The sequence below is a fragment of the Bolinopsis microptera genome, chromosome 1 (genome assembly GCF_026151205.1).
Source record: "Bolinopsis microptera isolate Bmic1 chromosome 1, MBARI_Bmic_1.0, whole genome shotgun sequence".
Taxonomy (NCBI): Eukaryota; Metazoa; Ctenophora; class Tentaculata; order Lobata; family Bolinopsidae; genus Bolinopsis; species Bolinopsis microptera.
In genome coordinates, this window is record NC_087072.1 from 15,526,590 (window position 1) to 15,539,213 (window position 12,624).

At 39.4% G+C, this 12,624-nt stretch overlaps 1 protein-coding gene across 4 annotated transcripts in view; it reads right to left on the reverse strand.

The window, feature by feature from the left end:
- Positions 1 to 2,557: 2,557 nt before the first annotated feature.
- The window catches only part of LOC134814434 (phospholipid-transporting ATPase ABCA3-like), a 33,447-nt gene continuing 23,380 nt past the window's right edge, over positions 2,558 to 12,624 (reverse strand). For 3 of the 4 annotated variants that reach the window (XM_063822558.1, XM_063822574.1, XM_063822550.1), the window contains 12 exons: positions 12,378 to 12,551; positions 12,098 to 12,208; positions 11,834 to 11,925; positions 9,734 to 9,950; positions 9,398 to 9,596; positions 9,082 to 9,273; positions 8,753 to 8,899; positions 8,431 to 8,574; positions 8,151 to 8,271; positions 4,428 to 4,540; positions 4,190 to 4,311; positions 3,222 to 3,965 (listed from right to left, as the gene is read on the reverse strand). In XM_063822558.1, coding sequence (XP_063678628.1) covers positions 3,774 to 3,965; positions 4,190 to 4,311; positions 4,428 to 4,540; positions 8,151 to 8,271; positions 8,431 to 8,574; positions 8,753 to 8,899; positions 9,082 to 9,273; positions 9,398 to 9,596; positions 9,734 to 9,950; positions 11,834 to 11,925; positions 12,098 to 12,208; positions 12,378 to 12,551 — 1,824 coding nt within the window. In that variant the 3' untranslated portion in view covers positions 3,222 to 3,773. Of the gene's footprint in view, positions 3,966 to 4,189; positions 4,312 to 4,427; positions 4,541 to 8,150; positions 8,272 to 8,430; positions 8,575 to 8,752; positions 8,900 to 9,081; positions 9,274 to 9,397; positions 9,597 to 9,733; positions 9,951 to 11,833; positions 11,926 to 12,097; positions 12,209 to 12,377; positions 12,552 to 12,624 lie in introns of all 4 variants that reach the window. The other variant, XM_063822567.1, reaches the window with a different exon arrangement.

Consider the following 12,624-nt stretch of genomic DNA (forward strand, 5'->3'; position numbering starts at 1 on the left):
CTGAAGACTCATGTATTTTGAAAGCTCCTGCTAAAACAAACTTTTCGTATCACTTTTGATTGGCGAAGTCAACCCTTCCAGATCGTTGCTAGCTCTGTAAAGCAACGATATAGTCTTTGATGCGAAGCAAGAATGCTAGTTTGCGCGGCGCATCAAAGCGGCGAAGTCCTCCAAGTATATCACTTATAGGTTTTAAATAATCCCCTCTAGGTGCATGACTTAATCATTAATGCATATTCAGATCAGCAAATCTTCATTTGATGAAAGCCATGATTGCATCAAAGTATCGTCGACTTTTTAAACTGATTGACGATGTCAACCTTCGACTGTCGACGCGCCGCGCGAATTATCATTTTTGGCAAAAAATAATATAATAGTTCGCGCGGCGCGTCGAAGCGGCAACGTTCTTCAACTTTTTTAATGGCTTATACTTTTTGTTATTGCTATACATGCTAGACATACTAGGCCGTGCTTTAAAAAATGAAATACCTCTGGTGCCATGGCCATTCTTCGTTTTATTATTATTGATAAATATTATAATATTTATATTGTGGTGTAATATGTAAATAGCTTTTCACCATGTGCCATTGTCGAAATATATCACTTTGGATCGAGGCCGACTTCGCTGCTTCGACGCGCCGCGCAAACTAGCATTCTTGCGTCGCATTCTTGCTTCGCATTCTTGCTTTGCATCGAAATTGTTGCTTCATGCTTTGTTTGATCGCAGAGCAATGATCTGGAAGTTCACATAGCCATGTGTATACGCGTACTATACTGCGGTCGCGCGCTACAGCAAGCGAGAGGGCTCTGATTAGAGCAAATCTGGAAGGGTTGACAACGTCAATTAATATGTTACTCGTCTAAATTTAAGCGCGCGCCGCTAATTTCTTTTCGAAATGTTAGCCCGAGGCAAGCTTGCTACAAAGTAGTGCGTACCGGGCTAGTTCACGTTCATTAACAATAGACAATTTGTTCGCCGCGTGTGCAGTGTTGTGTAAGCTTTGTTTGTGCAAATTTGTAGTTCTTGCATGGTATATATATAAAATATAACATAACTTCCACAGTTTCAGTTATTTAATTGAAATAATTGTTATGGTCAATGCCAATGGTCATGGAGTCGTAATACTAATCGATCAGCGCACCAAGACAAAACTTTTGGTACCTGCAGTATTTTAAAACTTAAAGGAACATTATTTTTAATTTGTTAACAAAAACTGAACCTGTGCACTTAACTGTGAATTTTTGAAAATCTTTTGGTCCCTCCGATATTATAATCTTGGCACCAAAAGTTGCGTCTGATCAAGCTAATTAAATTATGATCCTGTAGAATTTATTTCAAAATTTAAGCAAGAACAAAGAAATTACCCATTTTTCGTCTTTTTTGCAATGCACAGGAGGCCTACAAGTACATACAACTCGAGCTTATCGTGCTGCATTGTTGATTGTGAATTTGCATTATTCATACTTAAAGGTAACTACCAAATTTGTCAAAATCGGACACGAAAAATTCTGTGCCAACTCATGACGCTAACTACATAGACTATAACAATAACATCTAAGTACTAGCAGGAACCCGTCTAAAGTGGTGTCAAGACTCAAGAGACTAAAATAATTATTACCCATTTAATTCGCGTTTTTGACACCACTTGGGGGTACAAATTTTGGGCACTAAAATTCTTATTCCTTGGCAAATTTTTTATTTTTTCATGCTGATTTGAAGGTTGACCATTGTTAATGGTCTGGCCCGGCGCGCGCTACTTCGAAGAAATTTAGACGAGTAACATCCGTTGAAGGCCATTAGACTTAGAGCATTTGAAACAACCAAAAAGGTTTAACTTGTATATCTTTTACGGTTTTTGCGGAAAGTCGTGTTATAGTTGATGTCGTGGTGTCGTAAAATGGTACGGATACATATATATATCAACACCGACTTTTAAAGTGTAGGAGTACAGCAACGAAATATATATATATATATATATCGTCTCGCTTTATATATAGTAAGATAGTGCCGCGGCCGCCATATGACGGCAAATATCCGTTTGGATATTTACGCTAGATTAATTTCTACTCACAGTTTGAGAGTTATATAACCTTTTTTATAGACAATTAAATTAAATCGAAACGTAGGACTCGGTAATAATACACTGGTTCATTGTAATGGACATTCGCTATCCAACTATAAAGCAATTGCAGCTGGAAATATTATAGTTATACAATAACAATATGCAATACACAATAGTTATCTTTTCTGTTGACTTTTGTATTTCATCCTAATTGCTAATACTGATTATTAACTAAAATATAAATTTCTACAATTACAATTATTTCTTTTATGAGGGTCACATAATGATTAAGGGGTCGTCCACATATTATGTAATCATTTTTTGGAAATATTTACCCCCCCCCCCCCCCCTCCGTAATCAGTTTTACACATAGCTATTGTGTCAAAATTACACTTCCGTAATCATTTGGAAACCCCCTCCCCCGCGGCTGATAAAGTAATATGCGAACGACCCCTAAGTGTAAAGGAGGCATACTACAAATATAATACAACATAGTTCTTTGTACAACACAGTTCTTATACAATCAATCATATATTCTACCTCAATCAAATTCAGAATCTAAAATTACCATCGTAACAATGAATTACTTTATACTTCTATTATATATGATACAGATTGCAGTCCTGACTGCAGGTTAGCTTTTGTTTAAGTTGATGAGAGATGTTTCAACTTTTGTTAAAAAGCGAAGGAAATAATGTTACCGATCGACTAAATAAATAATCAACAGCATTTATAATATCTGATTAAACATTCTCATAATCATAATTCATACCTTATTTTCACATATATGTTAAACCATACGATCAAGTTTTGTCGATTTGAAATGAAAAATATGGCCTACAAGAGTTATGATTATTTAATAAGCAAACTTCGGCCTATAATGTGCGTTATGGCGGTGGATCATAATTACGTCATCATATATAATATTTATGGTATGTTAGTTATCGATCTATATAAAAACCGAAATTGCCGCCTCAATTTATTTGATCAAAATTTTTTAACACATAATGTTTTAAATATAATCACATGTATTGACATAAACTAAAAATCACGAAACAAAATTAAGAATGATTAGTTACTAAAATATTTCTACATATCTGCTATTAATTAATATTAGTCTTGTTACGAGCTTCTTCGCCATTAATGAAACACTCGACTGCATTGTTTAATATTTAATGTTTGTGAAGACATAAAATACAGTCAACATTTAAAAGATTCTGATGTTTTCTGAATATATAATTAAACATGCTATAAATCTCTGGCAAAATCATAAATCAACAGAAAGTTATACGTCGCTATCGAATATGATAACTGATAAAACCATCGACAAACTTCACAAATCACGACACACGCACCTGCTTGTTCTAGGGTAAATTTATCAAACAATTATTTTACCTGACCAGAATTTATTTGATGTGAACACTTTCAGAGGGATATAGAACACGAAAAGTTATAAAATACAGCTTTTTCACGAATCAAAAATGACGAGTTCATTGTTTAAGAAAAATGTACGTCAACTTCTAACCAGTACTGCCACTTAGTTAAACTGCACCGCTACTAACATTTCTATACAGATGAAAAAAGTAAAAAATTTCTGAGAGTCAATACTACAAACAGGTGCACAATCTTATCTAAAAACTGAACAAAAACAACAACATCTGACATCACGATCACCAATACGTATGGTAATGGCGACCTCCGCTCCAAATATCACACCCTGACTTTAGCGTTACTTGCGATACTGGCTCTTCTGTTCATGGACACTCGGCTGAGGCGTCTGCCCTCTGCGGAGGAATCCTCAACTTGAGATTCCTTCTTACCCCCGTAACAACATGAACAACATCCTCTCTTCACGACTGTTTCGTCCTCTGATCGCTGGTCTTTAGCGAAGTTCAGGAACACCTGCAAAGAGTTATCTCCAATATCTTTTGACTTGCTATATTCTTTAGTTGAGCAATGAGCTGATCAAGAGTTTCTTAAGCTACAAATTCCGATCTCTGTGCAAACAGTTGGATTAAGAAAACGATAATAATGCGATCATGACCTTTGATATCTTATAAATCATGGTTGTGAAAGTACATCGGAATAGTTAAATTTAGTTAAATTTAGTTAAATCTAAAACGTACCTGTTCTAAAGATGTCTGGTTGACTGCGTAGTCCGTAATATAGAGAGGTTTCCTATTCTTTTCCATCTCATCAAAGATAGTACTCCACGCAATTCCGGCACTCAACTCGTAATGTAAATACCCTGGCAATTATCTGTTTTATTTCTTGTTAATTTAAAAAGCGTACAAACATTGTAAAGCAAAGGGATGGTTAGTTGTGTATTTTGTTTGTGCAAAAATACAGTTTCATAAAACATACCCATATGTTCTTCCTTAAGAATTGCATCAGGGAAGATTTTCTTCATGAAAAGGATACAGTTTTCCTGTTTCTCCTCGGACATGGTCATCGTTAACGTATACCCATCACCATACCTGCAAAAAGAGTTTCAGCTGTAATCACCGGCTAGATACTTGCAGCAAACAAGCTTTCAGAACAACAGCTCAAGTTACATAATCTAGATAGAACACGAGTAGATATATTAGACAATAACGTATAAGATAAGAGGATAAGAGATAATTAATTTTAACAAACCAGTTGGGAGGAGATCTCATTAGTAACTGGCATGTTAGTGACCTTTACTCCAACTCTGACCATCGCTATATTATGTTCGATATAACTACAGGGCCAAAGAAGGAACCCAAACAGATCCGACTAGTCAAAAACACTGACTGGGACAGATTTGATGAGATCCTATCGAATAACCCCAATCTTAACAACACACAAATCAACACTACGACTGAAATTGATCACAAAATAGACATAATCAATACTGCAATAAAGGAAGCCTTCGAGGAGGCATGCCGCATTACTTACATCTCAAGTTCCGTCCGCAAACCCCCCTGGCTAACTCGAGAAGTAGAGGAAGCACAGAGGGGAATAAGACAAAAACTGATTACTGCCCGCAAAAAGAAGACTGATGCCCTGTGGCTCGCTCTTAGAGAGAGCAACAAACAATACAACAGACTTATAACCAACTCCAAGCGTAATGCCTGGAGAACTTTTTGTCAGGAAACAGAGTCTGTTAAGGAATCCGGAAGGATGAATAAGATTCTGAAATCCTGTAACGACAACAAACATACACTAGAAGCCGTTTACAAACCAAACGGAGACATCACCAAAAATGCAGAGGAGACATTGGAGGTCATGACACGAACCCACTTCAAGGATAGTGTCACTGATCCGCTAGTGCCTCCACCTGGTCCTCTACCAATCACCACCACCTTACTCAATACAATCTACAGCCCAGACAGAATCGAGGAGGCTCTTAAATCCTTCGATCCGTTGAAAGCTGCTGGACCCGACACCCTCAAACCTATCATCATACAGAAAGCTTGGACACACATCAAAGACATCACCAGAACCATTATGACAAAAAATCATGAAACCCAACACATTCCAACTTTGTGGAAAGAATCCCTTGGAATCTTTCTCCCAAAGCCTGGAAAAACTGACTACAACCAACCGAAGTCATTTCGCACTATCACCCTTTCTCCAGTGATGTTAAAACTACAGGAGAAGGTGATACTGTGGCATATGCAACACGACCTAAATATCGCTAATGACATCAGCAAACGACAATTTGGCTTTAAGAAGGGATGTTCAACCGAAGCAGCCCTTCATAAAGTTACTCACACCATCGAGCGCAGGATAGCTAAGAAGGGATATGTCCTAGGCGTCTTTCTAGATATAGAGGGAGCTTTTGATAATGTCTCTTTCAAGGCTATTTCTGACGCTATCAAGACCACGAAAGTGGATCTGGCCACAGCACAATGGATTATCAACATGGTAACTAACAGATTCATCACATTAAATCATAAGGATAAGTCGGCAAGGGTTCGGATCCGGAGAGGGTGCCCCCAAGGTGGCATCCTTTCCCCATTCCTCTGGAACCTGGTAGTCGATGACCTCCTGGCCTACACCGCAAGAGACAATTAGAGACATACCAGGTTATCTGCAAGCTTTTGCAGACGATCTGCTCTCTCTAGCGGAGGGGAATGATTTAGATATCATCTGGAACAGAACACGCAAAACCATCAACACAATAGAAAAATGGTGCCAAACCAAAGATCTATCCATAAGCGCACTCAAAACACAAATAGTCATGTTTACCTGGAATAAGAAATGGACACAAAGACCTGTGGTGGTGGGTAACACCACTATAGGTCTATCCAAATCTGCCAAATTCCTAGGAGTGACCCTCGACAGCAAGCTCAATTTCAATGAACATATCACCAATACCACCAAAAAAGCTACGGCATCCCTTATGCAATGTAGAAGAGCTGTCGGCCCCACTTGGGGTATGAGCCCTAAAACATGCAAATGGATGTACACCGCTGTCATCAGACCTATTCTATCGTACTGCTGTAGTATATGGATTAGGGCAACCCAAACAGACACCAACGCGAGGAAGTTCAAACGAGTTCAGGCATTGGCATTAAGAATGATGTCTGGTGCCATGCCTAGTACTCCCTTCATCGCACTGAACCACCTCACTAACACTCCAGATATCATACTTTTCCTGAGAGGTGAAGCAGCAAAGGGCACAGCCAGGCTTCAAGCCTATGGAAGCCTAACCCTCGAAACTATCGCCCCCAGAAAAGGTACCATCACAACTCACACCACTATCAACAAACAATTCATGGTAGATCTCAACATACCACCCAAAGCAGAGAGAGACCTATCTATACCAACCATGATGCTTGAACGACGCTTCACGGTCACCACTCCTGGAGCTGACAACATTGGATATAGAGGCTCACTCCAAAACACCATCGACAACATCCCCAGTGAAACCATCACCTGCTACACAGACGGGTCACGCACAGACTCAGGTAGCGGGGCTGGTTATATTATCACCACAGACAACAACAACACTACACTAGATGAAAGATCATTCAAGCTTCCCGATTATTGCACCGTTTATCAAACAGAACTCACTGCCATCATCGAAGCTTGTAAATATCTATCAACTTATGCAAACACACACATCATCATATGGTCAGACAGTCTCTCCTCTATTCAAGCCATATCCTCACCTTCAACGAGGAGTAGGACTACTAGAGACTGTTACGACACCCTCAATACACTCGGATCCACTAACACCTTAGAGATCAGATGGATAGCTGCACACATCGGATTGTGGGGTAATGAAAAAGCAGACGAGCTGGCCAAAAATGGTACAACCAGTGAATCCACTTTGAATTGCCCAATTCCACAATCTTTCATCAAACGCCTGATCAACGACAAAGTCACAAAACTTAATCAAGAATCATGGATTACTGATGGTCCCAGACACACTAAACTGACACTTAGACATAAAAACATCAACATCATCAAAAATCTCAACACTACACTCAGTAACAACAGACAAAATTACAGAACTGCAGTGCACCTCATCACGGGACATTGTGGCCTCAACAAACACCTACACACCATTCGCAAATCAGACACAAGTGCTTGTCCTAAATTCGGCGACGGAGAGGAGACTGTCTCACACTTTCTCGGACAGTGCCCGGCTATTGCCCAAATAAGAGGTCAATATTTCCGGGACTACTACCTCTCTGTCAATGACATATTCGACAACCAACACATCTCCACCATTGTCAACTTTACAAACCACACTAAACGCTTAGTGGTGCCAGAGGAGTTGGACCAGACAGGTGTAACATAGCGACTACTTTAACGCCGTCTTATTTCGCCTCTCTCTTCCACACTCAAACACCACTTAAGCGTTCATCTATGACACACCCCACAACACTTACCATCATCCTTGATTACACATCTTGATTCCACTGGCATCCTCCCACAGGACTGCCATACCCCAGAGGTAGGCAAAGCATTCATATGCTATCCTCTCGTGGGCCAACCAGGCCCAGCCTCTCTTTAAAAAATTTAAAAAAAAAGAAAAAAAAAAGAGATAATTCCCCTGAGTAAGATTAAATAAGGGTGATATTACTAATAAGCGTGGTCTTATTAACTTACTTTCCCTTGAGATGCTGAATGCCTCCCAAACACCTAAAGGCCCCGTTAACCATGATAACTAATCTGTTGCACAGTGCCTCACACTCCTCCATGGAGTGAGTAGTTAGCACAATACTTGTACCTGATAAAAGTGATGCAGTAAGAGGAAGGTAAACACGTGACTAAGAGGAAGGTAGTCACGCGACTAACTATTTACTCACGGTTTTGTGACAAATCAAAAATGGACTCTAATGTAAATTCGAACATCAAAGTGTGAGTATTAATGATATTCAATAAATACCAATGTTAGCAGCGATGAGATCGGCGAGAACAGTCCACAAGAATCGTCTAGCATTGGGGTCCATTCCTGCAGTGGGTTCATCCAGGAACAGGACTTCAGGGTTACCTACCAGGGCTATAGCAGTGGACAACTTCCTCTTGTTTCCTGAACATGAACTATTCTTGACAACTAATACACAATGAGAAAAACTTCGACGTTGACATTATTTACAGGTTAAGTATCAACGTGGACATATAAGGGCAATCACGATATATCACTCATAGAATTAAATAACACCGAACTAAAAAACTACAACAAATTCACGGAACTAAAGAGTCCTCACCTCCGCTGTAACTTCCACACAGTTTGTCAGCATACTCGTCTAAGTTCAAGTTCTTGATTGCCTCGTTAACTGTTTGTTCGATCTCTTGTCTGGGAATACCTCTACAGTTAGCAAACATGCTGAGCAGCTCTCTTCCGGTCATCACACCTGAGGAGGAGGGGGAGGGGAGTAAGAATATCATCTAACAGACCCTTTCTTTGAGCGGTCATGGTACAAATAACTAAATAAGATGGAAACAAGGGTTTTAATAAAAACTACGACACTGAAACCAGCCACTGTGCTTTCAGATAGCAGAAACATTGAGATTACTCCAGAACATTTAAATAAACCTATTAGGGCGTCAAATTGAGGGCAGTATCCGATACGTTGCTGTATTTTTCTGATGTCCTTCTTCAAATCATACCCAGCGATAAAAGCCTCTCCTCCGGTCAAGGGTACGTCTCCAGTCAGCATGGAGAATGTTGTAGTCTTACCTGCTCCGTTAACTCCCAGTAAACCAAAACACTGGTTTTTGGGAATACCTGAAGTTGTAATGGGAGGAATTAAAGACGGTACATAATCTACTAAAAAAGAAAACTACATGTTAGATGAAAAGTTAATCAGTATAATGAATCAAAAACAGGAAACACCACCCGCAGATCTCACCTAAAGTAAGGTTTTGGACAGCAATAGTGTCTCCATAACACTTCCTGAGATTAGTCATGACAACGGCACTCTCCTTCGTGAGTTTCTGAACCTCGCAAGAGACACGTGTCCTCTCCGCCTTCACGTCGTCGTCCTCGCCGTGAGGGATCGGAGATTTTACACCAGTTTTACCCATCAGTGAGATAGTTTTACCGAGCATCTGAGCGGGGAAATTAGTTGCATTTTGGTTGAACAGTAGTTTTGCGTACTTAGAGAGGTGTTTTATACCCTAAATCACAAATCAGCTGTTTGAAATAGTTTGAACAGATTAACTACGGATAATGATTAATAAATTACCTCGTTGGAAAGAACAATGATCATGGCTGCAGTGCCAACAGCGAACATTGCAAGAAGTTCCTCCCCGATACTAAGATTAGGTCCATCCACTGCGAAAACGGATGAAGTTGTAAACCCTTGCTTCTTGCATTGAATTTCACCAAATGCTCCAACGCACGTGTCGTAAACGAATCTCTGGATCCCATTTCCATAGATATCTGTCAGTCCTTGGATAAAACTGAAAAGATTTTTATGATGGTTATTCTGGGTTATACTTATTCTCCGTCGTAAGCTCACAAATGTTCTGTATTTTAAGCTCGTAATTCAAGTTACAAAGACGGTTCTTATGAACAATAATAATTGTGAAAAGCTCTCAGTCTTCAATGTGAGATATCCATATCAATTCAGATTAATTGATAGTTGTAAGACGGAATAACATTTATCATATAACTGCAGTCTTGTGTGAGATAGTGGATTAGGATGGAGATGAAGGATGGAATAATGGTTTTTATCCCTGTATCATATTACTGCAGTAGTCCTGTAGTCATTGGTGGGCCCGGGATGAAATTTCAAATTGAGACGATGCCCATCAGCCCTCATAGATTTGGAAATTTTGAATAAAGGAAATTAATATTATAAAGAGTGTCGTAATTTGCTTTTTGAGATTTTGCCTTTGGGCCGTCTCTGTTTCTTTTTCCGGATGAGAAACACGGACGATGGGATTCATCCACCTTTTGAGGATGTCTTCATGTTCGTTGTCCCGATCAACATCCCTCTGTGTATCCTAGTGCTAGCTATCTGTTCCATAGTCCTGACCTACTACTGGAGAAACCGCGGAACCCTCACAAACACACTGTTTCTCCTGATAACAGCTGCTGACTTGATCACGTGTGTAGGTCACCTGATCCTGATGATATGTTGTGTACTAATGTCACGTCACATTATACCACTACATATCTCTGCTACGGTATGTGTAGTGATACACACCCTTCTGTCACTACTCGGCTACGCCTCATCGATTCTCTTGAACATGATACTTGCTGTTTTGAGGACTGTTAAAATATCCTTCCCTTTCCACCAAGTCAAAGTTGGAACTCTGATGTTAGCAGTAACTCTTCTCGCGTGTATTTTAGTGGTATTGTCTGTGATTGATGTATGGTTTACTATTAATTATTCACTGCATATTAAATTTTTCCTTTGGGGTTTTCTCTGGAGTAATGTAGAGATTTCTTTTGTTGGCCATAATCTATGGAATTTCATTAATTTTGTTTTACACGATTATATCAGCTGGAAAAGTCAGTTCATGATAAAAAATCTGCTGGCAGGATGGATATACTTAGCACCGATCGGGGTCGTCATGATCTGCCTCGTGACCCAATTCATTGTCACGTGGCACAGAGCACGTGCACGTGACCCTGACTTTCCAGTGGTCACTGATTGGTCACGTGTCAATACAACAGTTTCCATCATCTCAGCTGTTTTCTTGGTCTGTAACTCCGGAATAGCAGTCCTACAGATCTACTACCAAGTGAGCAGCCAAGATGATTTCCCTGATTCCTTTGCCTGGTCAGTTTGCAAGCTGATGATAAGCACGACATTGCCGCTAATGAACGCACTTCTGACACCGCTTATAATATTAGCTAGAAGTAGGGAACTACGAAGGAATGTCATAATGATGATCAAACGAGCTTTAAGATTCCCAGCACCAGCAGCGAACTAAAACACTGGAAACCTCGGACTAGGTTACTCTCAGGGACACGCGATAAAAATAATATCCATGCGAACTTTATTATTGATTCACATTCAGTGAAACAAGTTTCAAAACCAAATGTTAATAAAAGCAAACAATTTATGATTTGTGTTTTTTGTTTATACTTATTTTGATTGTTTTTCATCAAACGGTTTCAAGTTATGTCTTGGCATTTGACAAAGTTTACTATTTTAGAAAACTTTAAGAGACGGATGATCTCGCATATTACAGAAGAAATCTTCCCAAAAATTGAACACACGAATCAACTATACTTAAAACACTATTTTTTCCTGAATTTACCTACTTTAGTCGAACCCGATATGTGAAGGATAAAAATAGCAACTAAGTCGGAGTAAATTGTGTTTTCTTACCAGAAGTTGGGAAGAATGAGCAGTATTTTCTGTAGAGTGGGTTGGAAATCATCATTTTGAATAGTCAGAATGAGGTTAGCTATGTAGCCCGCCTGAAAAGAGCGAAAATTAAAATGTTAATCTATGTCAATAACACCACTATTATTTATATTCCAGACAGATTATCGCTGTTTTGATGAGATGTTACAAGTTTCATGCATCTTTGAACAGTTCTGAGCCCGTGAACGCGGGTCACTTCTAACAAACTGTAAGGGGAGGACCTACCAGCCCAGAGATAAAGGTGAAGACAGCAATGATAGCGTACGCAGACACCGGAGAGTTGAAGGGAAGTGAACACAGATATACAAATGGAATACTTGCATAACCATATATCAGCTGAAATGGAAAAATATCATGGTAGTCATCGAATAGTTGAAGATCTTACGTCAAGTATTGCAACACTTGATTGCTGTACTACGTTGTATAACAGAAGTCAATACGATCTTGAAAATAAAAAATCTAGCGAGCTTATAATATCTAAAAATAAATATCACACAAAACTTACCAGATGAACAAAGACAGCTCCAATGGCCTGGCCTCGCAGTCCCTCCAGGTTGAAGATGAGGAAGACGATGGTGACGATCAAGATACAGACGGTATAGTTCAACATGTCCCACATGAAGGTGCCCGCCCAGTAGACAATTCCGTTAACTCCACTTATTTGTTGCAAATGTTTACTCTGGGGTTGGGAAAATATATCAGATATGTGTTCACAAGCTGACTATCAGACTTTGAAAACCAGAACCAAAGTT